Source organism: Monodelphis domestica, chromosome 2, assembly GCF_027887165.1.
Source record: "Monodelphis domestica isolate mMonDom1 chromosome 2, mMonDom1.pri, whole genome shotgun sequence".
Classification (NCBI taxonomy): domain Eukaryota; kingdom Metazoa; phylum Chordata; class Mammalia; order Didelphimorphia; family Didelphidae; genus Monodelphis; species Monodelphis domestica.
The window spans coordinates 306,117,860-306,145,216 of record NC_077228.1 but is presented as its reverse complement, the minus strand read 5'-3'; the positions used below and the strand labels follow the sequence as shown (position 1 = coordinate 306,145,216).

The 27,357-nt window shown below is 34.4% G+C and overlaps 1 protein-coding gene across 46 annotated transcripts in view; it reads left to right on the top strand.

Moving 5' to 3' along the window:
* Positions 1-27,357, top strand: part of DST (dystonin) — a 612,681-nt gene that overhangs the window by 437,872 nt on the left and 147,452 nt on the right. For 33 of the 46 annotated variants that reach the window (XM_056814337.1, XM_056814311.1, XM_056814295.1 and 30 more), the window contains 10 exons: positions 1,340-1,472; positions 2,814-8,315; positions 8,767-8,916; positions 9,082-9,297; positions 9,462-9,608; positions 11,117-11,350; positions 12,349-12,501; positions 14,854-15,087; positions 15,791-16,057; positions 23,555-24,100. In XM_056814337.1, coding sequence (XP_056670315.1) covers positions 1,340-1,472; positions 2,814-8,315; positions 8,767-8,916; positions 9,082-9,297; positions 9,462-9,608; positions 11,117-11,350; positions 12,349-12,501; positions 14,854-15,087; positions 15,791-16,057; positions 23,555-24,100 — 7,582 coding nt within the window. The remainder of the gene's footprint in view (positions 1-1,339; positions 1,473-2,813; positions 8,316-8,766; positions 8,917-9,081; positions 9,298-9,461; positions 9,609-11,116; positions 11,351-12,348; positions 12,502-14,853; positions 15,088-15,790; positions 16,058-23,554; positions 24,101-27,357) is intronic. The other 13 variants (XM_056814319.1, XM_056814325.1, XM_056814322.1 and 10 more) reach the window with 1 other exon arrangement.

Below are 27,357 nucleotides of genomic sequence, written 5' to 3'. Positions count from 1 at the left end.
TGCCTAAAGGGCGATAAAAGACTGTCTGCCCTTTGATCCAGCCATATAGCACTGCTGGGTTTGTACCCCAAAGAGATATTAAGGAAAAAGACTTGTACAAGAATATTCATAGCTGCACTCTTTGTGGTGGCCAAAAATTGGCAAATGAGGGGATGCCCTTCAATTGGGGAATGGCTGAACAAATTGTGGTATATGTTGGTGATGGAATACTATTGTGCTAAAAGGAATAATAAAGTGGAGGAATTCCATGGAGACTGGAACAACCTCCAGGAAGTGATGCAGAGCGAAAGGAGCAGAACCAGGAAAACATTATACACAGAGATTGATACACTGTGGTACAATCGAAGGTAATGGACTTCTCCATTAGTGGCAATGCAATGTCCCTGAACAATTTGCAGGGATTTAAAAAACACTATCCACAAGCAGAAGATAAACTATGGGGGAGTAAAAACACCGATGAAAAGCAACTGCTTGACTACAGCGGTGGAGGGGATATGACTGAGGAGAGACTCTAAATGAACACTCTAATGCAAATACCAACAACATGGAAATGGGTTTGAATCAAGAACACATGTGATACCCAGTGGAATTGTGCATGGGCTATGGGAGAGGTGGTGGGAGGGGGGGAGGGAAGAAAAGAAAAGGATCTTTGTTTCCAATGAATAATGTTTGGAAATGACCAAATAAAAATTAAAAAAAAAAACTTTGTGTGCTGATGTGGTCCTAATGTGTGTAAGCTTCTATTATGAAAGCTTTCAACTTCCTTCAAGGATTTAAAAAATTTAAATTCTTAACACTTAAAAAAATTATAGATGATTTTTGACATTTTTGTGCAGTATATAGATTATAGCCATTTGGTGAGTCTACAAAATAGACAATAATTTGTTTTGTGAATATATAATCATTTAAGGAAATGAGTTATTTTATAATATATTGAGAAGCATAGGGCAGAGTTGAATGGAATTGACCTTGATCCCAGGAAGACCTGAGTTCAAGTCTTGAATAACATATACTGACTATATGTCCCTGGGCAAGTCACTTTACCTCCTAGTGCCTTAGATAATTCTCTAAGTCTATTAAGTTGCATAGATGCTGCCTTGCATTAAGAGAGGGAATTTTCTCACCCAAGAGTTCCTATATTAGTGAAATCACAGGCTCAGTCCTCCTTAAAATCTTCACAGAATCATAGAAATTTATCTCATCACCTCTTAACAACTGGCATTTATTGCTCTTTTTCAGAAATCACCCTACTATTTAAGTTTTTTTTTAATTTTCATAAAACTATATCATTTCATAATTTGAAATAATTTCTTATTTAAAAATCACATTGTTATTTTAGATTGACTGATGAAGAAAAAAACGAAATGGAAAAACAGATCAAATCTCTTCAAGAAGGTTACAACTTATTCAGTGAGTCACTGAAGCAGCTTCAGGAATCACACATTCTAAGAGATGAAAAGGTGGAAGAGAAGGTAGTATTTCAGGAAAATTTTCATTAGTTTTTACTACCTTTTTAAATTCTCTTCATTTTCATTGCATGATTGTGGAAAACTATGTTAATGCTGGTCAAATGCCACCAGATTTTGTATATTCAAAAATATTGGATGGAGAATAGTTAAATGCTTGCAGGTTTCAAAAGCGATATATAGCAAATGCATCTTACCTATGCTGATCATCAACTTTGTCAAGTCTTAATCTCTGCCTTGCATGATAAAAAATATGAGAAGCATTCATTTCCTAACTCATGTCATTAAAACCCATTCTTCTAATATGAAATTAGGCTTGTTATAATTTTTTAAAAATGATACTATGCAGTGTTCTCAGGGCGGTCTCTGGTTTCTAATCTCTAAAGCAGAGGTTATTTACCTGCAGTCTGCAAACTTCAAAAAAATTACAACTATTTCAATATATTAATTTCCTTTGAGATCCTATGTATTTTACTGTAGGCATTTGAAAATATTATTCTGAGAAGGGGTTCATGCTCTTTATCAGGAAAGCCAAAGGGAGCCATGACATAAAAAAGGTGAAAAACTCTTGTTTTTAAGGGATTCTTTAAGAATACCTTCAGATCCCTTCAGAATACCTCAGGATGTCTTGTAGGATTTGTTTTATTTCCAAAGTTCCCATGGAAATATTTGGATACTTCTGGGCTGAATGCTCTAATGAGAATTGACTCTTCTTATGTGGAAACTCAGGTTTAAATTTCACTTAAATTTGAATCAAATCTTAAGTATTTGTACTTGGAATTCAGTGCTTGCATATTGGCATGTCCAAACAGAAAAGTCCAGTAAGTATAAACATGGAATTTAAATTGACATTTCTGAACCTTGTGGATTGTCTCTACAAAAATTAATCACAATTTGGGGATCCTGTTTGACTTTATATAAGTGTTGTATGCTGTAAACATGAATAGCATGGTGTTTGGTCTCTTCTGTATCCATACAATCTAACCTGACCAAGATGCAAAAAAGCATGACTTGTCTTCTAAGTATAGGTTCTGTTTTCTCTCTGTCATCACCTGCTCTGTGTCTTCACTAACCCTGTTTATATACACAGAGATAAGTTTTCAATTCACAGATGCATGTTGATTTCAAAGCTTTTGTCACATCCTGTGCTGTTGAATAGATCACTGACATAGATCACTTGTGCATTTGAGCTGCCTAACATTCACAACATTGCTACAGCCTTGGTAAGTAGAGGATTCTATATTGAAATGCATTATTTTAAAAGAAATACAAACAATATTTTCATAAAAAACTATTCCCACTCATATAAAATGAACTAAAATTGGATATTTTGTATTTTCCTTTTAGCTGGATAAAGTCATTGCAGGTATCATTGATCAAACAACTGGAGAAGTCCTTTCAGTCTTTCACTCAATTTTAAAAGGATTTGTTGATTATGAAACTGGAATCAGGTTGCTGGAGATGCAGCTTATTCTCTCTGGTCTAATTTCACCAGAATTAAGAAAATGTTTTGATCTTCAGGAGGCTAAAAATCATGGTCTTATTGATGGACAAATTCTGTTTCAACTTGAAGAACTAAGTAAAGCTAAGGAAATCATTTCATCAGCGTCATATACAACAATCCCTGTACTAGATGCTTTTGATAAAGGGATGATTTCAGAATCTGTGGCCATCAGGATTCTTGAGATACAGCTTTCCACAGGGTTTCTGATTATTCCATCCACAGGAGAGTGCCTGACCTTACAGAAGGCTTTTCAAAGAAATTTGATTTCTTCATCATTGTTTTCTAAACTCTTGGAAAGGCAAAACATATGCAAAGACCTTATTGATCCAAATACTTCAGAGAAGATCTCCTTAGTAGATATGGTTCAAAGAAGTATCCTGCATGAAAAGACTGGAATGCGACTTTTACCTATAAGACCACCAGAAGGAGGTAGAATAACACTAAAATGTGGAAGGAAAATCAATATTTTAAGAGCAGCTCATGAAGGTCTCATAGATCGTGAAACCATGTTTAGATTGATAGGAGCACAGCTTCTTTCAGGTGGTCTGATTGATTCTGATTCAGGGCAAAGAATGACAATTGAAGAAGCTATACAGGAAGGGGCAATTGACTTGAGTACAGCTAACTGTATTCTCACTCATCAGGTACAAACAGGTGGGATCATAAGTTCAAATCCACCCACACGCTTAACAGTAGATGAAGCAGTTCAATGCAATTTAATATCATCTAGCAGTGCACTTTTGATATTAGAGGCACAAAGGGGCTTTGTTGGACTCATTTGGCCTCATTCTGGTGAAATATTTCCTGCATCTTCCTCATTGCAGCAAGAGTTGATTACAAATGAATTGGCATACAAAATACTCAATGGTAGACAAAAAATAGCTGCTCTTTATATTCCTGAGACTTCCCAAGTCATTGGTTTGGATGCTGCTGCACAGTTAGGTGTTATAGATCATAATACAGCATCTATTTTAAAAAATGTTATACTGCCTGATAAAATGCCTAATGTAGGAGACCTGGACACTTCCAGTAAAACTGCAAGAAGATGGTTATCCTCTTGTGAGTTTCAGCCATCAACAATATTCCATGAATACACACAGCAAGAAGATATTTCAGATGGTGGAGAGTCTGTGGAAACTCAGACCTTAGAACAAAAACAGAATTTATTCCTGTCTTATTTGATGATAAATAGCTATATGGATGCAAACACAGGGGGAAGACTTTTGCTATATGATGGAGATTTGGATGAAGCTATCAGTATGCTATTGGAAAATGGTAATCAAGAATTTGGTGCAATGTCAGCAAAAAAAGAATTGATTGGTACCAATTCAAGACAATTTGGGGATATTTTATTTAATAGTGTTGCAAATAAAAAGGATGATTACTCACCAAGTAGTTTTGAGGGGACTTGTCTCAAAGAACCTGAAAATGAAATAACTCTTCAAAATAGGAAAAGTTTAGTTGATGAAGGATTTAATGATAAGGAAAATTATTTTATGAGTAATGAGTTTAATCAGTCGGAATGCTGGCCCCCAAACTATAAAACCAAGAACTTATCTGATGTTCATATTCCAAGTGATAGAGTAGGTTTTGTGCAACCTGGGAAAAGGGATAATGGAATGCCTAATTGTGATTATGAAAATGTGTTAAAAAGTTGCAAAGATGAAAATCAGATTGGAACTAGTGCCCATGTAATTAAAAACACTTATCCTGGAAATACTCAAATTGATTTTCCAAGTGATGCAATCAAACATTTTATTGGAATTCCCATCAATAGAAGTATTTGTGCCCTGAATGAAATAGAAAACCAAGATAACAGAATCAAGGACCCTAACATCCCTGAAAATTCTTCAAGTGAAAATCAGTTACTCCACTCAGATCGAGTAGGAGTCCACCAGGGAAAGAGTGTGCTTAACCAAGATAGTTACATACAGAAATCTCTCATTTCTTCTTTGCCATTCAGTGATCAATCTATATTACTTGATCCAGAAACTGCAGAAGGTTTTCAAGGTCTGAACAATAACAATATTAGTATCAGTTTACCAAAAGGATCATCTGAACTGAGGTCATTAAATGTTGGTTGTAATGCTTTTCAGCTCCAGTGTGAAGGTAATTATTTTGACAAGTCAGAATATTCAAGGAATCAGAGTGATGTTGGCAAAATGCAGGTCGTGATTTCTCACTCAGAATCCAAAAGGAATCGGGATGGTTCAGAGCTTGAAGAATACTCGGGCAATTCAAGTCTGAGTAGTGATATTGAGAGTATTGATACACCTGATATTTGTGGAATACAACAGGGTGAGGAAGTTGACAGTGCTACAGATACTCAAGCTTCTCAGCTAGAGGATAGTGAAAGTGATACAGAGAGTGATAGTGATTCTTATAGTACTCCACTGTTAGATGATGACCATGATTCTTTGCTTCTTGAAGATGATGACTATGATTGTTTGGAACCTGAAGACTTTGACATTCTGCAACATGAAGCAGATTGCACCCCTCATCGTGGATGTGTTTATGCTGGGTTTTCAGAGGGGAACAAAAGCCACGTAGATACACCAGGCTTGAAACATATTAAAGAAGAAATAGAATCATTTCAAAAATTTCATAGGGTATCCAAAGAGAATGATTTCCATTCTGGTGAAAGATTAAACTCAGATTCTATTGACACGGAGGTGACAAATGGCAGGTTACTGGATACTATTTCAGAAGAGGAAAGCAAAAATAATTCTGAAAATGATACACCTGGGTCAGTGACTTCAAAATGCCTAGAAAGAGAAGAGAACTTCTGTGCTTCATTAGAAGCAGGGGAAACTGCAGGTTGGGTAGGCAGAAGGGGACAAGCTGAATTTGGACAGATAGCTGAGTTTGATGTTGACCAAAACATTGAGTGCATGCAAAATGAGGACAGTTATAGAAATAGGAAATCTCTATTTGCTTTTAATGATCAGATTAAATGTGATAGAGTTGAAATGCCCACATCTTTGGATAAGGATGGAAACATCATGGATGTACAAATGTTGGCTACTTCACATGAAAAGAAAGGTAGTGATGAAATTGTTGGGAATAATATGATGAAGATAAAATGTACCAAAGAAACTCAGAATTTTTCTCATTTAGAAATACTCCAAAATGTTAATGTTCTACAGCCAGAACCAACCTGTGAAACTAATTTAGTTACTAAAGAATATAGATGTGAAATTGTTGGTCAAAGCAGAGGAAGCCAATTAATTGAAAGGGACCCTAAGGAGTTGGAAGAAAACAAACTTACATTACAGTCCCTTATTAATGATAAAGAATCAGAAAATAGTGTTGGTGCTGATTGTCTTTTATGTAATAATGATACACATTCTATCTCTCAAATTGATAATAGTGATTTAGGGGACAAGGTGACTAAAATAATGCAACCAGGTTCAGAATCTCTTTTTGTAGTGAAAGATGGTAACTATCATACTGAGAGCTTAACACATACTATGGAACATGCATTTCCTGAAAATGTATGTCCTGATGGTAATGTAATAGAAAAATCTTCCCAAACAAGCTATCCATGGATAATGGCTGACTCCATTAATCAAGATCACCAAGGAAAGGAAACAAATGATGAAATTCAAGGGAGGGATGGAAAGAGAAAAATGCTCTTGAAAGAAGACACGTCAGTTCCATCTGAGGTTAAACTGCTTGATAGAAATGTAGTAGACTATGATAAAGATTTGAACTATTTTCCTAGAGAAGGTACTCACCCATTTCCAGGAATCACAACCATTAAAGGATGCAGTCAGACAGAGGAAGTAAAAGAAGCAAGTACAGACATAGCAAACAAACTAAAGGATTTACAAGCCCTAACAGTTAACAAAAATCCTCTTCATTTGGAGAACCTTGGAGAAATATTTGACATTTCTGCTCTCAAAATGGTCAATGAAATTGATGTAATATATGATGGAAATTCAAATAAAGAAACTGAGGTCCATTCTGACAGGTTTCCTAGTGAGCTTGAGGAAGAAGTAGATTTGTTTTCTTACTTGAAAAAGTGTGCCAAAAATATAACAGCAAAAGAGAACTTAAATCCAAACAAGAATTCTTGTACCACTGAAGAAAATAAAATGATAGAGAATGACTTAAAGCTAGAATCCATAGCCCATTTAAATTCAGATTGCCACATCCCTATTTTAACATCAGACCCACTAACTGATAAACAGTTACAACCTGGAGTTAGTGGTACCAGAGAAAAGAAGATAGTCATTACTCAGGAAGATGTGCATATGAATGAGATAGCCCTAAGTCTTAATACACTACAACAGGACTTTGAAAAAGGGTCTTTGATTATTCAAATAACTTCAGAAAAGAATGCAACACTTTTAGATTTGCCTCTTAGAACTCAAGAAAATGTAGGTAAAAATGCTGATATGCAGACAGAACCTGAGACATTTGCAGCTAAAAATGAAATAAGAAACAAGGCCAATGATGTTTCTGGCACTGAAATCTCATCCTTGGAAATAAATAATAAGAAAGAAGTAACTGGGCAACAACTATTGAAAGAACAAAAGTTGCCTCCAGAATCACATGCAATGGAAACCCAGACTAGTGAATTTTCTTATTTGTTAGTTGACGACTTGAAAGATATTTTAAAAAGCAGGTTGAAAGAAGGCCATATATTTTGTGGAGAAGAAGGTGAATTTTCCTCCTATTCAGAAAGAAAAGTTTTAATGCAGAACTTACTTAAAATGGTTGGCCTGACACAGTTGGTAAAAAAAAAATCATCTAATAAGTTCAGTGACTCTAAAACAAGTGATTATACTACAGTTTCACAGATGACTGACTCTCTAGAAGTAAAACCAGAGATCTATGATAATCCATCTCCCCTTTGGCCTGCAAATCTAGGTCCTGAGGTCTTCCTTAACATTTTGAAACAGAACCAGGGTGACTCAAAGATTTCAGGGGCATTTGAAATGAGGAAGGAAATAGCCCTGAATGAAAATGACTCAGAGAGAAATGAGATTGTATCCAAAGTTCTTCCATTACAACTTGAAAGCATCTTCCACATCCTCCTTGCTGATGAGCATTCCCCCAAAGTAGAATTGGTTGGTGATTCGAACAGAAATCTTCCTGCTAGTTTTCAGACTGAAGGTGAACAGAATGAGGATAGTTGTAAAATCAAAGAAGGCTCTTTTAACTCAGAAAAAATGCAAGAAATTGAGCTAATAGCATCAACACCAAGAGAATCATTGGGTCACAACATGGGTTGCCAAAGTGAGCAGCTGATTGAGACATTACAAAAAGTTTGCTCAAACCAATTGGAATATACCGTGGATTCGGAAGAAGTTGCATCTGCAAATAGTCCCTTGGGGAAAGTAAGTACTATTTCATGACTAATATTTTATGTTGAAGCATTAATGTTTTGAAATCAGTTCTTTGTTGCCACATAGCATGGATGAGGCAGTGTGTTATAGTGAAAAGAACACTGATCTCAGGATTAGCAAACCTGGGTTAAAATTTTCCTTTTCTACATATTATCTTTGTGGTATTAGGCAAACCACAGTATTTCTCCAGGTCTCAACTTCCTCATCAGTAAAATAGTGATGGTTAGTGAAGGGAGATGGGGGGTTGAATAATTGATCTCTACAGATTGCTTTGAATTCTTTATTCAAAACCTATGGGAAAAACCATATATGTAGGTATCACATTTTTGGGTAATTATTTTATAATGACCTAAGATTTCCACTTACAGTATAAATCAGATTGCTATTATTTTTAATTTGTCAGAAATGGTATTGATTTAGAAATATCCAAACTCACTTTCAGTTACCTAGTGTATTACAGCTGTGTTTGCAACACACTGAAAAAATGCATGGATATTTGACTATGCTTCAAGACATGAAACTTCCTTTGGACAACCAGCAGCCATTTGATAACAATCTAGAAACTTTGAAAAATCAACTTAAAGAATTAGAGGTAAGAATTGTATACTGACCCTTCACAAAAGATAGTAAATGAAAGATTGTCTTTGAAAATTAGTAGTATTCCTTAAATTCATTTTAAAAATTAGCTTAATAAGTTACTTGCATATGTATGCCAGTATAAAATACTAATTTGCTCTTTTTTATGTTTTCTTTGTAGTCCTTCCAGTTGGGGTTGGCTCCATTTTCTGCCCTTATAAGAAAGGACATGAAGTTAGCTGAAGAATTCCTGCATTCTCATACCAGTAATATTCCCAAAGAATATCTTGAAGATTTAATTATAAGTCATAAGAAATTGCAAACAACACTGTTTTCCCTGCATGATTTATCTTCAGAAAGAACTAAACAAATTACATTAGCTATAGATTCTGAAATGGTAGGCATACACATTTTTTAATAAACCAATAAAATACTTATATTTTTGAATTCTACTTTATACCTGAATACATTGAATCCTTATGCCTTTCAAAATGTTTGTGAGAATTTTAAATAAAAGTATTTAAAAATTTTGGTAATGAATGAAAAACATTCTTTTTCTAGTCCAAATTAACAGCTTCCCATGAAGAATTTCTGCATAAACTTCAGAAGTTTTCAGATTGGATCACAGAGAGGAGGAAGTCTATAAATGATCTTATGACAGATACTAGTGATGGGGAAAATGTAAAGGAACAATTGGAACTGCTTAAGGCAAGTGCCACTTCATAAGTCTGATGAGATATAGTTTAAAATTACAAAATTCTAGTGGATTATTAGGGGCTTGGTAATGGACTTATGATTTCCTTGGTAAAGGGAACTTCCAGATGTGGAAATACCTGGTACTAATCCAGGTCATTTCCTTGCTGCTTATGGTCTTAATTTATTAGAGCATTAAGGGCTAAAATAATTTACTCAGTATTACACAGCCAGGATCTGTCTAATGTATCTTCCTGCCTCCAAAGAAGAAAATGTCTTAGAGAGTCCTCAGTGGAGCTTGGAGAGTTATGAAGAGATGGCTGGTCTGGACACTTTCCATATAATATAGAAATATATAATAGAAAAATTGTGGTCAGAGAAAGAGGCCACTGAGGCAGAGTGAACATCCAGGGTAAGGAGGACAATCATGTTCCCTTAGATGTATGTCAGTTTTTTGAAGACAGGGACAGTTTCATTTTTGCTATCACATTCCTAATACCTCAATTCATCATAAATAATAGGTGACTGAATGAGACAAACAAATAAAAAAACTCATCATAATTTGTGTTGCAACGGAAAAATCACCATCACTTTGTAGCCAATGCCCTGTTCCAGTTCTAGTATTTTTTTTCACTTCTATATATTCTACACAAATTTCAAAAAGTTATGGCTCAGTAGACAAAAGCTTCATTACTTATCTTTTGTAATAGGATCTTTCGGTCCATGGACAAAAACTTCATTAGTCAGGGGACATACATTTCAGGGTCTTTGAACCGTATCTTTCATTGAAGAAAAACGCTGCCTTTTGGTCTTGGAGTGAAGCTTTCATTTCATTGCTTCACTTTGAACAGGCTACTTAACTTCCTCTTGCTTGTTTCCTATGCAGTGGGCTTCGCTGATTTTACCTAAATGGTTGACGTGTTATAACCATAAAACATTTAGTGGCTAGAAAACTAGATTAGAAGTCTGGAAGACCAGTGTTCAAAGACTTTGTGTGTTACATATGGTATAACCAAGTCATTTAAATTGTCTGGGTCTTAGTTTTGTCTCTCAGAGACAGTAACATTTATTTGACTCTCCCTTGTGCTATTGTTATATCATACAAATTACATAATGTCTGCAAAGTACTTTGCAAACTTCAAAGTGCTATGTAAATGTTATTGTTAAGGAGAGAATAATTACTTAACATGTTGGCCCTCTCAAAGTTTTCAATAAAGAGAAACAAGGTCTTTACCTTTTATATTTACATCTTAAATTCAACATGTAGAAAGAAAGAAACATGCTACTAATAGGGGGAATGTTTTCCATCTATATTCATTGAATCTATATTCATTGAATGTTTATCATTGTAGAGCTTAGGTGAAATATCCCACCATGGTTAAGGACAGGCATTTGTAAACACTCTTAACTTTTTAGGAATTAATATCATTAAGAAAGGAAATATTTAATAAACATGATATTATTAAAATGTACTCTATCCAGATATACATTCTTGCTGGTAATTGTTACTACTCTCTTCACAGATTGTATTAAAAGAACTTGGTCATAACAAAATTCAATTGGAGACTATTGCCTTTGATGTCCAATTCTTCATTTCTGAATATGCCCAAGATCTCTCTCCTAACCAAAACAAGCAGCTGTTGAGGCTTTTAAACGCAACTCAGAAATGTTTTCATGATGTACAGGAATCAATAACTGCCCAAATGGAAATCTTAGAGACTCACTTGCATATAGAACAAGATCTCAGTGATCAGAAGGTTTGCTTTTCTATGTGGAGTTTGTCTTTTCTTGTTTAAGGTTCTTAGTGTGATATTGTAATGTGCTATCAGGGAATTATGTAATATTAGGAAGTGCTAGGGAGGCAGTGATTCATTGGCTATAAATGAGTGTTCTTTGTACATAATTTGAAACATGATGCTTGACTTCATGGGGTTATAAACAAATTCGGGATTAATTTTATATGCCAATAACTTTCCATACCTGGCAGAAACTACCTTCTCCATTTTAGATGCTTCATTTTGGAAAGAGTAGGAACTTTTTATGTGTACTTAGAAATATGAATTGATGATGTCTGCCACATTAATGGGCAAAATTCCTTAAGGAAACTGGGGAATAAATTCTGATGGATTATTAAAAATGGAACATACTTTGTATGTATAGTAGCAAAGGTATAGAATTCCATATTTATCAGTTTTATAGTAAGCATTATGTTTATATTAGAATGCCACAACAGAAATTATGTAATAGAAAAGGAAAGAGGACAAATAAGAACTTTAAACTAGGAAATTACAGAGGGAGGAAATGAAAAGTGTTGCATTTGGTGTCTCTTTTCTTCTTGCTTAAAACACACACACATTTTTCTCTACCAAATATGCTAACAGTCCAACCACAACTAACTTCTGTTTTGATGTCCTTTTGCAGAATTAATAGTGTGTATCGCAGGTTTCAAGAGCTTAAGAAAACTGGATGTTTTCCTCCTGTTGGCCAGAAGTTCCATCTCTTATACATATGCATGGCCAGTATTCTCTTGGGCAATTCCATCCAAACATGATTCCTTTACTTACAGCATATGTGAGATGTACCATAACTTCTATATTCACCTTGCTCCAACTGTATTCCACTGCTATCATGTTTACAGCATACTTTTAAAAGCTTCTCTATAGGAACTTTATAAGACTGTATTTTATGAAGGTGGTAATATGTCTGTACTTTTGTCACCACATAGTTAACATTTTTCGTTTATACTCTGCTGTAGATTGTGGCAGAACGGCAGCGGGAATATAAGGACACCCTCCAGGGAATATGTGATCTCCTCACCCAGACAGATAACCGGTTGATTGGTCACCAAGAAGCAATTGTGATTGGAGATAGCAAGGAAGAATTGAAGCTCTACCAAGCCAAACAAGAGGTAGAATCTAGTTTTACTTTCTCAACTGCAGTGGCATCATTGACATGCTATTTTTCTATCCCTTTAATTGCAAAGTAGTAAGATGGGACTCTTGAATGTGTTAGTACTGTTGAAGAACTGTTTTTTTAGTCTTAGGTCTTCAACTGGATGATCCATGAAACAGTTTGAGGGAGTAAAGTCTTATTTTAAGGCATTAGTTTTCATCATATATACGGTCTGTGAACATTTAAGTCAAGGATTGGATATATGATATGGATTTCTTGAGAGATCAGAACTGGGAAGAGACATGATGTAGAAATAACTTACTACATGAAGATTTTTGGACCAGTTGGATTCTAATCTGCTAAATCATAGATAGGATATTGAGAATTTTTCTTTGATTCATATAAATTTCTGATCTTATTACTCCTTTCCTTGCTCTTTCACTTCTCAGACCCTTCATTTATATTTTCTTTATTTCATTCTCTTTCATTTATATTAATTTGAAATGGCTCTCACACTTTTTGTTGGGGAAGAAAGATGTTACTGTAGAACAACATACTTATTTTTGCAAAGAAATATATGCATATATAATACCTTAGTTAAGAGTTTGAAAAGAAACCCAACAAAGACTTAAGTACTCAATCTGTTACAGTTATTTTTAAATCTAATTTTTAAGATTCGTGCATTAATCTCTTTAATAAGTTGGTCCCCTCTCTTATACCAACTTTCAGAAATAACCTCATTTTTCATCTGATTTTTACTTTTCTTTGGTTCATTTGTGGGGAAAAAAGAGAGAGCAGTAAATCATTGAATTTCATTCTAAACATCAGAGGAAATGAACTTAGAGGTCATCTAGTTTGACTTTATGCCTAATGGAGAAAGCCCTTTGGCAACAAATTCCATGTAAATGATCACTTAGCCTTTACTTGATACTTCTAATGGCATGAAACTCAGAAGCTCAGAAGATGCTCATTCTATTACCAAATATGGGTTAAAAAATTCCATTTTGTGTATAACCCACAAACTCTTATTTTGTTACTTCTATTTATTGATTCTAGTTTGAATCTTTGAAGCAAAAAAACCCGTGTTTTTTCTACTTTTTTACTTATTTCTTTGTGTTACATTAAAATACCCGGTTAACTCCCTCCCTCCCTCCTCCTGTTATAGAAGGCATCATTTGGCAAGAAGATCTATGCATACCTAAAGCTATGTTTTATTTTTAATTATTAGTTCTTCCTCTAGAGGTGGACACACATAAGTCAAACAACATTTCTATTGCTGCATATAATGTTCTCTTGTTTATGCTCATTTCACTATTCTTAATTTCATGTAGGTCTTTCCATGTTTTTCCAACATTAACCTATTCATTTCTTATGGTCAAGTAGGATTCTATCAAAATCTTATGCCACAACTCATTTACGCATTCCTCAATTGATGGACATCACTTCAATATCCAGTTGTTTACCTACTTTAAAGAAAATTTTAATTTTATTTTCCTTGTTGGTTGATTGGTTTTGGAATAATTATATTTAAAACCATTACTAGAAAACATGGACATTTGTTTGTTTTTTGTGAGAGGGAAGGAATAAGGGGATGAATAATGTGGTATGACCAGTGGTACAGAAGACATTGTGACCACACAGGTGTGGTAATGCTTGGAGATGGGTTGGTTTGCCTCTCATACCTCTGAGAGTCAGGGGTAAGACAGTCCCAGGAAAAGGGACACCATGGCATTGGGATTCTAGGGGTGATAATAAAGGCTGATGGAGGACTGTGAGACAGGGTTTAGTAATGATGGTTTTTGAAAGGTGAAAACACCCCTCCTTTTCCATGTTCCCCTTTTCCTATTATGTTGGTACTCTTTGGGCAAAGCCACATTTGCCCCATATTAGTTATAGCCTTGGCCACTCTCTTATTAACCCACTAATACCTGGGCTTATCCCAAAGCTGTTCTGTTTATTAAGGTTCCTCATCTGCTAATCCAAAGCTACTTCCTTTTCTTTTGTTGAACATAAATCGGTTCTTTAATACTTTACTGAGATGCTACCTACTCTTAAAAATTTTCCTCATCTTTAGGTGATGATTCTATTCTTATCCCCTCATAACCTGACATATCACTTTGTTTTGTAATTCACTATTGTCATGTATGTTGTATATTAAATTATATACATTTATGTCAGATCTCCCTACTAGACTGTAAACTCTGGAAAGATAGAGATTGCATTTAAATATTCTATTTCCCCAACTCTCAGCACAACATTGTGTGTAGTAGTTACTTAATACATGCTTGTTAAATAGATGCTTATTGACTTAGCACTGATTTAATGATTTCACCTCTTCCTTCCCTCATCCTATTATCCTCCTAACAAGGAGCTACAGAAGGAAATGCAGAAAAGTGTGCATGCATTGTCAGAGAAAGTGAAAAACACTGAGAAGTTTTTGATGGAGAATGGAGAAAAACTCTCACAAGAAGACAAGGCGTTGATTGAACAGAAACTCAGGGAAGCCAATATAAAGTGTGAGCAACTTAACCAGAGGGTTGAACAGTCAAGAAAAGAACTAGATAAGGCAGTAACCACAGCAATTAAACAGGAAACTGAAAAGGTACTTATATAAATACATAAACTGTATGTTAACACTACAAGAAGTATATTCTCATTTTTTTGTGGAAGGGTGGAATTGAGAGGTGAGAACAGAAGATGAAAATTCTGCATTTTAGGAAAGAATGGATACTTAATAAAAAGCCTGGTGAGGTAACAGCCTTCCTGCTAACCTTCTTTCATTATTTTGGTAAAATGAATATACTGAGAATGGAATTGTGAGATGTCACATTTTGACTTAAAAATTTTTATACAAGCCATTATTGGGAGCAGTTAAGAATTTATGATTATTTTTAAAAGATTTTTATCTTATTTTTGTTTTTAGTTTCAAATGCTCTCCCTCTCTCAATCCTCTTCCTCAATCATTGAGAAGGCAAGAAATAGGATATCCAATATACATGTGAAATCATGCAAAACATATTTTCAATAGTTATTGGAGAGAGATATGGAGAGAGAGAACATTTTAAATCTTCAGTCCTTTGAAATTGTGGTGGATTATTATATAGATAGGATACATTGTTTGAATAGATATCAAAGCAAACACTTCTAAAAATAAAAGTATAATTGCATGATATATATTAGTCATTAGATGGTAAGGTTAAAGTGTTATTTTTGCTATTTTAAAATGGTCTAAATATTGACTATTGAATGACTTAAAAGTAATGATTTGGAACATACAATTCTGTCTCCCAATTTTCTTTGTTCAGGTTGAAGCGGTAGCACAGCTGGAAGAGAGCAAACATAAAATAGAAGATCTTTTGGATTGGTTATCAAATGTAGATAAGGAAGGAGAAAGGGCAGGGAAGAAATCTAACCAGGAGATTGAACAAAATGGAACTCATTTTCAAGAAGGTGACCTGAATTCTATGATTGGAGAGGAGGATCAAGTTAATGGTAACTTGATGGAAATAGATGTTGATGGACAAGTAAAAACCAAAGAGGAAAATCTGAACCAACAATACCAGAAAGTAAAGGTATATGTGTGGATTATTTGTGAATATGGATGTAGTAAAATAGTATGTTCTATTTGAAATAGATGATATTAGACTTATTACAATATGTAATTTTTTGAGCTCATAACTTTTTTCTTAAAATCAATATTGTGTATTGTTTGCAAGGCAGAAGAGCAGTAAGGACTAGGCAATGGGAATTAAGTGACTTGCCCAGGATTACATAGCTAGGATGTGTCTGAGGTCAGATTTGGACCCAGAACTTCCTATATCTAAACCTAACACTCAATACACTAAGTTGTCTATCTGTCAGCATCATATGTCACCTTTACAGAAAATATAAATTAAAGCTTCCTTTCTTTATATGAAATATAGGCAGGTAAGAGGTACAATAGATAGAGCATCAGGAAGATCTGAGTTCAAATTCTGCCACATGGAACTCTGGGCATGTCACTTTAACCCCATTTACCTCAATTCTCATCAGCAAAATTAGCTGGAGAAGGAAATGGTAAACCATTCACAGTCAGTATGTATGTGTGTATATACATGTATATATATATATATATATATATATACATGTGTATATATATATATACATGTATATATATATATATATATATATATATATCCATTATACACCACATTCTCTGAATGGGTTTCATTGATGGTAGGTTCTCCCTAAATTTGTGTGGGTTGCAACCCACACTTGCAGTCCCATGCAACTCTTGTCCGTGTCATCCCCTAAATTATTTAGCTCATATATTTTTCAAAACAAGAAATAAGTTGGAAAATATAATAGCCCTAAGATTTCTGAGGCATTAATATAAGGATGAAAAATGGAGCATGATTCAAAAGAAGTGGACATTGCCTAGAAGTGGAAGACCAGACTTCCATTACTAGTCGGGCCATTAAGTTATTTGGGTAACTTAAGTCATTGAATCTCTTTATCTCAATTTTCTTTTGCACAAAATGAAAATACTGACATCTCACCTTCACATATCAAAGTATTCTTGTCAAGATAAAATAAGGTGTCGAAACTTAATATTAATCTGAACCCCTTGGGCTCCCCAAACAACCTTTTGATTTTTAAAGCAAAAAATCTTAGGGCTGAAGCTCTGAACTTTACCTCCCTGAAACCATTGGAGTCCTCCCTCTTTTTACCATGCTATGAAATGCTGTACATATGTTATATGGCTATTGGTATGGTTACTTCTGGCATCCAGAAGACCCACCTCTTGTTCTGCATCAAGTCTGAGCCCTCCAATCAGAGGGGCTCGATAAGCAGGCTTAATAAATTTCTTAAATTTGCAGAGGGGACAGAAAGTAATTTTCTTTTCCTGGAATCATAGATTAAAGTATATGTCTGCTTCTGGGTCTGGATCTGCCTGCTCATGGGAGAGATTCCTGAAAGAACTAGCAAGCCATGAGTGGCTTGTGCTTCTCTGTCATTCTCTGGCTTGGTTTTTACTATTTAGTAAATAATGGTAAAATTAAAATATGGTCTCCAGAGAATTATAATTGTAACAAAGGAAATCCATGTGAGATCAGGTTGAAAAATTCAAAACCCACACCAATGTATTTCATCATTATTGCTATGAAAAATAATTAAGCACAATATAAGAGGATCTAATTTAAGGCCACCTGATGATCACCTTGGGTAAGCCATTTCACATTTCTTGGACCTTTGTGTCCTCATCTGAAGAACAAGGGGATTGGACTAGATGGTCTCCAAGATACCTACTTCTTCTATTTCTATGATCGTGAGATTCCAAAATGGCTACTAAAGCAATTTATAATTCTTTATGGTTGAATCAGTGTAAAAACAGTGCAGCCTCTGGAGTCAGTGGACCTGGGTCCAAATCCTAGCTTTGCTATTTGCTATCTGTGTGACCTTGGGCAAATCTCTTATCCTCCATGGGCAATAGTTTGATTATTTATAAAGCAAGTAGGTTGGATTTATACAATCCTTTTCTTCTCTAGCTCTGTGATCCTATGACTACTTCATAATTCTTTCCTTAAGATCATAGATGGAAAGCTAGAAGGACTATATAGGGCATCTAGTTTAGTTCCCTCTCATAGAGCTGAGGATTTTGAGGCTCAGAGAGGGTAATTGACTCTTTCATAATCAAACAGACAAGAAGTGGAGGATCCAATACAGGAACTCAGGATCTGCCTGTGTCTTCAAGTCTTCAAGTCTTCAAGTCTAGCACCCTTTCCACCAGAACCATACCCTTTCTTTTTTCTTTAAAGAGTCGTTTGTTATAGACTTCTACATCAGAGTTCTATGTTAAATCAAATCATGATAATAAAAATCCATTTGAAGAGCCTTCTTTTGTTTCTCTATTTGATCCCACTATTTTTTTTTACCCATTTGTCTATTTGGCATTGGGTGATTAAATAGAATTTTACAAATTTCATAGAATTTAGATTTCGAAGGGAAAGTAAGATGAAGCATTGCCCAAGGTCCCTCAGGTGATAAATAGAACAGCCTGTTTCTAATTGTGAAAAACACCAAATTGAAAGTCAATAGAAAATTCCTATTAAATTAATGAAATAATTAAGAGTAGTAGTTTGTTGTTACTCAAAAGGGGCCAGAGACTTTATTTTAAATTCTTATTCTGGGAGATCATGGGTAAGTAACTTTTCTATGTCTGTGATTTTTCTTCCTCTGTTTCATGAAAGAGTTGGATTAGGTTTATCTAATACTCCTTCCAGCATTGAGTTCAAGAGTAGAGATTAATTTGAAAAACAAACTAACTCTGTGTTAAATGGACTGGAAATATTTAGTCCATTAAAATAACTTTTAGATGTTATTTTAAAGTGATCTATGACTGTGGCATTATTTTCTCTTAATTATAAAGATATTCTGAAGGAAAAGTGATACTATTTTCATTAAACTTTATAGGGAACTGTTCACAGTTATATAAAAATCTTTTAGCATGACTTAAAGTATTTCATATAAAATAGCTATATGCTGCATAAATTTGCAAATGTGATTTCTCCCTTTTGAGTTTGATTTATAGACTTTGATTTTAGCTTTTTCCTTATTAATTCATTTAGGTTCTTCTTACTAAAATTTACTTTGAAAGGGGCTGAGGAAAGAAGAGATAAAAGGAGGATGTAGGAAAGTAAGAAGGAAGGAACCCTCAGAACCACTGAAATACAACTAATTTTCTTTCCCTTCAAATCCATCCTTCTAAATTTATTTTCTCTGACATGATCATTCTTCCAATTGCTCAGATTCATAATCTCAGCATTTTTCTTGACTTCTAACTATTCCTTACTCTACCATATCCAGTCATTGTTTCTAACTTCACATCAATTCTCTTATTTGAATTCTTTCTACTTACACAGCTGTATCCAAGTTAAGACCTTCATCACCTCTCATATAGACTATTATGATGGCTTCCTAATTAGTCTTCTTCCCTCAGATCTCTCCTTGATTCAATCTATCATCCACATAGCTATTAAAATTATTTTCCTACAGTATGGCCTGACCACATCATTTTCCTAAATCAGTCACTTCCTATTGCTTTTGGGATTAAATATGAACTCCTTTGTATGATTATGAAAGACTTTCACCACTTGGCTCCAACTTAACCTTTGTAGCCTTCCACAGTCCAAGCTTACTAGCATCACACATGGCATTCCAACTTCAGTCTCCCTGCCTCTGTACAGGCTTCCTGCCATATATAGAATGTACATCCTTCTCTTTTTAATATCTTAGAATCCCTGCTTCACTTTCTCTGCTTAAGTGCTACCTTCAATATGTAGTTTTTTCTGATCCCAACCATGATCTGTCTTGTCTTGATGGCTACTGCTTCTGTTCCATAGGAAATTACATTTGTATTTCATATCTGAGCCTCTTACTCTGATTTACTACTATATATCGAAATTGTTCCATTACAATTTTGTGCTTTACAAAATTAAAGATAAAGTGTGTGTTTGTGTGTGTATAAATCCATAATCCTGGAGCAGTTTTTACATGACACTAAATATCTACATATTCTTTGAGACTTTCATTTCTCTGGGTCATTGGCTCCACCCTGGTATACTGGGAACCTCACCATCTGACATCATTTGGGGATTTGTCACTAGTTCTACTTATAAATGTAAGATTCACAAAAACTACAAGAAGTAAAAGTGTATTTACATGTCTATAAAATTATGTAAAAATCTATAGTTAGCCATTGGAAATGATAACATCTCTCTGATAAACATTTTCCATAAACTTATTAGCCATACATGCTCCTGAATTCTGATGGCTCCCCTATTACTTTTAAGTTCTAATATAAATCCCTGTGTTTATTTTATAAAATCTTCTACACTTATGCTTCAATTTGTCTTTTCTACCTTGCTGTATCTTTAGGACTTTTCTTATACTCTGAAGTTCAGCTAGATTGACCTTGCTCTTCCTTACTCCCATCTTTGTGCCTTGCCTGCCATATCTTTCTTGTAGTCATACCTTTGTCCTGTCTATTTCTGATATTTGCAATGTACTTCTTCCTCATCTTTTAGTTTTATTTCAAATGCTGCCAAAAAATAAACACATACACAAAATAAAGGTCTTTTCAAGCACATCCTTCAATACAAAACCTTTCCTGACTCATGCAGTTATACATTATTCCAAGCTTGCAGAAATATATCTCAAATGTAGCTTCTCAGTATGTTGTCTCCTCCTAAGGTTCTCCTTACTTCTCCATCTCCAGTTTCTCTGGCTCTTCAGTCAGTCTAGTTTGCAATTCTACTTGAAGCTCTTCATAGTTCCTATCTGACACATCTTATCATAATTCTGTAGACCTCCCCATCAGACCTCATTAGACATTGTCTCATATAGCACAATCTTAGGCTGCTTCTCTGGCAAAGCTTACCCTTGATAGTAGGGAATGTTACAACTTTTATTTGGTTTGGAGACTCATACTTGTTCCAGTGCCAGTACAATGTCAAAGAAAGGACCCAGCTTTGTATTTCTCTCATGCAGTAGTTCTACCAGTCTCTGGCCTCATAGAAATGTCCATCTATTAAACACACTCCACTAACTTCCCAATTGTCCTGTAAATTCCATGAATCTCTCTTGGGCAATTTTGCTGCCTTATTCCTCCCAGTTCTTTATGCCTTATTATGAAAACAGGTCAGAGAAGCCAGGTGTAAAGCCAGGCAGCTTCCTCCAACATCCATGATAGTGGAAATGAAATACTCTTACCCAATTGGAGAAAGGCAAAATTTTATGCTCTCACTATGCATTAGTTTTATAATAGTGTTTATTTTTGGTCTGGAAATGATAGAATTATTATCCTTTGGAGATATTAAGAATTAAGAAATTCTCTAGAAAAAGTTTTATTATATGCATTTTGTCTTTAACATTATAGACACTTTATGAAATATCTCATTCCACTGAGCCTTTTTGTGACAACAAAAGCATAAAAGCAAAAATGATCAGTAAAATAATGGCATTTAACAGCATATACATTTTGCTTCCATAGATTCCTACCTCTCTTTCATGAGGGTAGAACTCTGTTTCATCATAGATATTCCCTAGGACCTATCCTGGTTAGTCACCAGTTTCTTTTATAGAAGAATTAAGCATTAAAATGAGAGCATATTTATGTTTGTTTTGAATGGAATTGAAGGATTAATATTCACTTGTGTTTTTTCCTCTGAAGAGGATAAAGCTCCATCATTCTTTATAAAACAAGTGATTTCTGTCATTTTATATTCTCAACCCCAAATAATGACAGTGGATTTATATTTTGTAAGGTGTTTGGCTAATCGGCCATGAAAAGAGGTTTTCTATTAAGCATACAGATCTTTATCATAATCTATATTTGACATAATTGGTCCCATGCTACAAACAAATCATCTAAATACTCCAAATTCCTTTAAAGTTGTTCAGTTTTTTTTTTTTCAGTTTGACTCTTTATAATGCCATTTTGGGTTTTCTTGGCAGAGATACTAGAATGCTTTGCCTTTTCCTTCTCCAGCTCATTTTATGCACGAGGAAACCAAGACAAAAAGAATTAGGTGACTTGCCCAGGGTCACACAGCTAGTAAGTGTTTGAGGTTATCTTTGAACTCAAAAAGTAAATATTCCTGACTTCAACCCCAGTGCTCTAGCCATTTCACCACCTTGCTGCCCTATAAAGGAACCTACAGCCATAAAAATGTTTAAAATGATCAGCTAGCCTAAGTTCCTACAAAGGGCATGTCTTCCATACTTTTTTCCTCAAGTGGAACTTCATTTTTCCTTTGGGTTTTTCTGTAATGATTTCAGCCAAATTATGATTTTTGATTTGATAATTTTACTAGTTTAAAAATTCAAACTTATTTACAAAGTTTCTACTTTTATGGCTTCTTCCCAATTCTAGATTGTTGTTCAGTTATTTTGCTAACAAAATTGATAAAAACAGAACATAGAATTGTAATGAATAAAAGGAATACTGTTTTTTGTATAGATTTTCCATTCAAGAAAACATTCTCCCTAATATAATAAGGAAGCAATGTGCTTCCTAGTAGAGAAGACCAAAAACTTCTTAATATAAAATTAAGTTTGAAGGTAAAAATCACACTGATATTTGAAGATGTAAGATTAAAATAATGATTATGACATAAACTAGAATCTATCCAAATATATCATTCTAAAGTTTTAAAAGTGATTTACAGGTGTTATTTCGTTTGATCTCTCTACAACACCAGGAGGTAATTATTACTATTATTATTACTATATTTATTTCCATTTTATTTATTTAGTTAGTTTCCATTTTAAATGAGGGAACTGAGGCTGAGAAATTAAATTATTCTCCAAAATATAATATTGAAAAATTAATATTACATCAAATATACTATGCTAAATGTAATATTTAGAAATTGGTGTGGAAATATATTAGTAAAAATATGTTGTTGTAATCACCATTTATAAAATAACCCTTGAGTCATGAGGATGATAGTAGTTTTTAACAATTTAATATTCATATAGTCTAAGAAAGAAATGAGGGAAGGAAATTTAAAAAAATATTTCCTAACCTACCACCCTAATCTTATTAGCCCATGAGAGTGTCTTCCACCTCAGCCACCAACCTCCAGAGAAGAATTTCCTCTTCTCTATAGTCTTATTTCTCTATCTCCTTTCTCCACATCACTTCCTTTCCCTGTTCCCTGGTCTACTGCCTCTCAGGAACCAATCAAAGTCTCTTTTTGGAGTGTTCCAGCTGAGCTAATGGACTGGTTCAGAGAGGCAATAACTTCAGGACGCTGGGAGGGAGGGGATTCCCTTTACACAAAGGGTAAAATAGCAAATATCTAAGGAGTATTTAACCTTACATCTTCCTGCCTCTAAGTCTAGCACTCTTTCCACTATGCTTCTAGTAGAATATTTAGCAACCTGTAAATATTTCAAGAACTTGAAAATGGTAATTTTTTTTTTGATAACACAAATCCATGAAATCTATATGACAGGAGGCCTATCTCTTCACCTTCAGGTGTCTGATTTTGAAGTGAACTTAGATTTTTCATGTCCCTTTCTAGGCACAGCATGAGAAGATTGTTTCTCAGCATCAGGCAGTTATCATAGCTACCCAGTCTGCACAAGCCTTACTTGAGAAACAGGGTCACTACCTGTCTTTAGAAGAGAAAGAGAAATTACAGAGAAACATGAAGGAATTGAAGACTCAGTATGAGACAGCCTTGGCAGAATCAGAGAAGAAAGTGAAATTGACCAACTCTCTACAAGAAGAATTAGAAAAGTTTGATGCAGACTACAATGAGTTTGACAGCTGGTTGCAGCAGTCAGAGCAGGAACTTGAAAACTTGGAGGCTGGCGCTGATGACTTCAGTGGAATAATGATTAAGCTAAAGAGACAGAAGAGTTTTTCAGAAGATGTCATTTCTCACAAAGGAGACTTAAGATACATTACAATTTCTGGACACCGGGTCTTAGAGGCTGCTAAGTCTTGTAGCAAAAGAGATGGTGGCAAAGATGACAAGGAGAATTTGGGCACTTCTGCAACATACAAAGAAGTACAGGGGAAACTGGACCTCGCAAGCGAGCGTTTCAAATCTGTCTATACTAAGGTAAATTTCTATTCTTTTGTTTTTTAATTTCTGGGAGAAGGGATAGTATATAATTGTATAATACTTATATAAAGCATTTACTTATATTATTACTTTAGGCTTTTCTTACGAGAATTAAAGTTGGCTAAATTTGCAAGCAGAAAAAATAACTTTTTTTTGGTCTAGTTACATATTTCTCTTCTATTGAACATATGTATATAATTTATTAAGTGAATGATTTTTAAAATAAAATGTTTACTGATATTTTTGCTTTTAAATTACCTACATTTCTCATTATATCTCTCCAAAAGCCATATTTTATTATAGAGAATGAAAACGAGAAAGGGAAAAAAGATCAGCAAATGTCAAATACAAATCTCAAAAAAGTCACACATTATTCAATGTTCCAGACATGTATTCATTCCTTCACCTCTCATAGCTCTTCCTTGGTTCCAAATTTGGTTATTATATTTTTCACCCCTTTATTTACAATTTCAAGGTAAAAAACAGACTGAAAAAGTCAAATTCAAATTGATGCTGTCCATTTTCCATTGATGGCATTATCATTTCACAGCTTTCTTTATTCTGTTTAATTTCATATATGCCTTTCTGTGCTACTCTGTATTTGTTATAGTCAAAGTTCTTAAAGATTATTAATATTTCATCACATTGATGTAGTACAACTTTTTAAGCCACTCTCTAGTTGCTAAGTTACTCTTGAGTTGATGGATATCTATTTTTGCTTCTAAATTCTTTGCTATTACAAGAAAAATGCTGCTATAAATATTTTGGTGTATATTGAGCCTTTTTGTCATTAACCTTCTTGTAAATATGCTTAGCAGGGGAATTTCTTGCTTCACAGGATTTGGACATTTTATCTACTCATTTTGCATAATTCCAAATTGCTTTCTAGAATTGTTAGACCAATGTACAACTTGATTAAAGAGTATATTTTTATGTCTATGTTTCCATTAACACTTCCCATCTTTAACCATTCTGCAGGTGGATAGTGAAATATCCAGAGTTTTTTTTATTTTTAGAGGACTATCACTTTTTTAAAAATAGTATAATTTCCAAAATTTAATCAGTTAGTAGCAAGCTTTTTATTAATAAAACAGGTTTATACCTGGGTTATTACTTAGCCACTAGGGGGAGACTATGCATCAGTCCTCAACTCTTTAGGCTGGGTAATAGTGATTATAAATTATTTCTACAAACAGTTTCTCTTGTAAATATGTTCACTCAGTCTAAATGTTTTAACACCTAATGAATTGGGGACCATTTTAGTTCTTTATTATCTTTTTTGACAGGGAGAGAGATCTCATTTTTCAAACACTTCAGGAAATGTTAAGATTTGCTTTTAGAATCCTTCACAGAGTCAGACTGACTTTCCAAGCCAAATAAAACATGGGGCCTCCCTTCCCCTTTTGCTAAGTTTCAGGGGTCCTTGCTTTTCCCATGTGCATTCCCCTGTAGAAAATAACAATAGTAGCCCTCAAGGCTTGTAGACTATTTGTATTTTAATAATAAATAGACTGAGTGGGTGAAAGGAGGTCTGAGAAAAAACAAGATAGTTACCTTATTCCTATCCAGAACAGCAGAAATATGCCTCCAACAAAGTTTCTTTTCCAAGTTAAAACCACAGAATCAGGAATTTTGGAGACAGGAGACCATCTCATCTTATAGATGGGAAAGATGAATTGAAAGATGTTTTTGGAACTTGTAAAAATACGTAGTGGTTTAGCTAATGCTGAATTTTTTAGGAGGTATAATTCTTAGTGTGTCCTTAATAAAATATATTCTTTGAGAAACCTGCTTCACAACAAGTAATTTTTTAAAAAGTCAAATAAATGCTTTTCATGTTCTATCGGTGGCATTATGATGAAATAAGGAGGAATATTCAGATACCAAGATAATCCTGTTTCACCCTTCCCAATTCAGTATGTAATTCTTGGCTGTTTAAAAATTTTTTTAAAAAATATTTTCCCATATCTCTATAATTCATTTTCTTTCCCTTCCTTTTTCCCTCCCCCTGCCCCCAGAGCTGACAAGCAATTCCACTGGATTGTACAAATGTTATCACTTGATACTTATTTCCATATAATTCATTTTTGCTATAGATTCATCTTTTAAAACCTAAACCACAAATTACATACCTGTGTATATATGTATATGTGTGTATATATGTATATATATATATATACACACACACATTATAAATGAAGTCATATGCTTTTCTTTTGCATTTCTACTCCCATAGTTCTTTCTCTCAATATGGTTAGCATTCTTATCATCTGTTTTTTAACTGCATCTATTATATCATTAAGGGAGGGTATCCTGGTGACAACTTCCTTTACTAAACAGATTATTGTGTTGTTTGCAACTCTTAGGGGGAGTTGACCAATATATAACCCATTCTAATTTTTGGCAGAGAATGGGTAGTTACCCATCTCTGAGCTTAAACTCTAACCCAGAAATATCTCTTTAATCCAAACAGTTTGATGGAACCAGTAGCCCATAAGGATATAGGTTTAGAGTCAGAAGAGCATTAAGCTGTCTAATGTCAAACCCCTCAGTTTTTTTATTTGCATGCTGTTTACTCTTTTAAGGAAATTTTATAAAAAGGGAAAATAAATGAGGACATTTTGAATTCTCTAATTTAAATTCTCTTATGTCCAAATACCATATGGAGTATTCTCTGATTTCTCTCTTTGTTCTAGTACAAAAGTTCCTTTTTGGGCTCTTATTGTGATGGCTTGATGCTCTGTTCTCCGCAATGCTCCCCCAAACTGGAGTAATTGTCTCTTGTATCTTTTCAGGGCTCTTTGTGGCATTTTCTGCAGCATCCTCTCAAAATATACATGAGTAAGAATTTTCTGTTCACCAAGTGGAAATCTACTCTTCCTAATTGCCCTCAAGTGACCCTAAGGGATTTCTTTTGTGATCTAGCTGAGGTTATAGCTATTCCCAGTGTAGAGCTCATTGCTCTGCCAGCAAAGTAACAAACCACAAATTCACTCTATAAATAGCTTAACCAGGATTGTGTCACTTTTGAGGAAAAAACATACTCTATAATTCTGGACCCCTATCTTCCCTTACCCCTCAGATCCAGAAACATGGAAGTTTCTAGCATAGATTTCCCCTTCAGGTAGAATGGATAAGAATATCAGGGTCCCTTTCATTCTAATATGATTGTAATTACCTTCTGTCTAAACTATTCTCACTTCTTTATGTTCCTAGAAAATAACACAGTTGTAACCCAGTTTCCATAATTAACT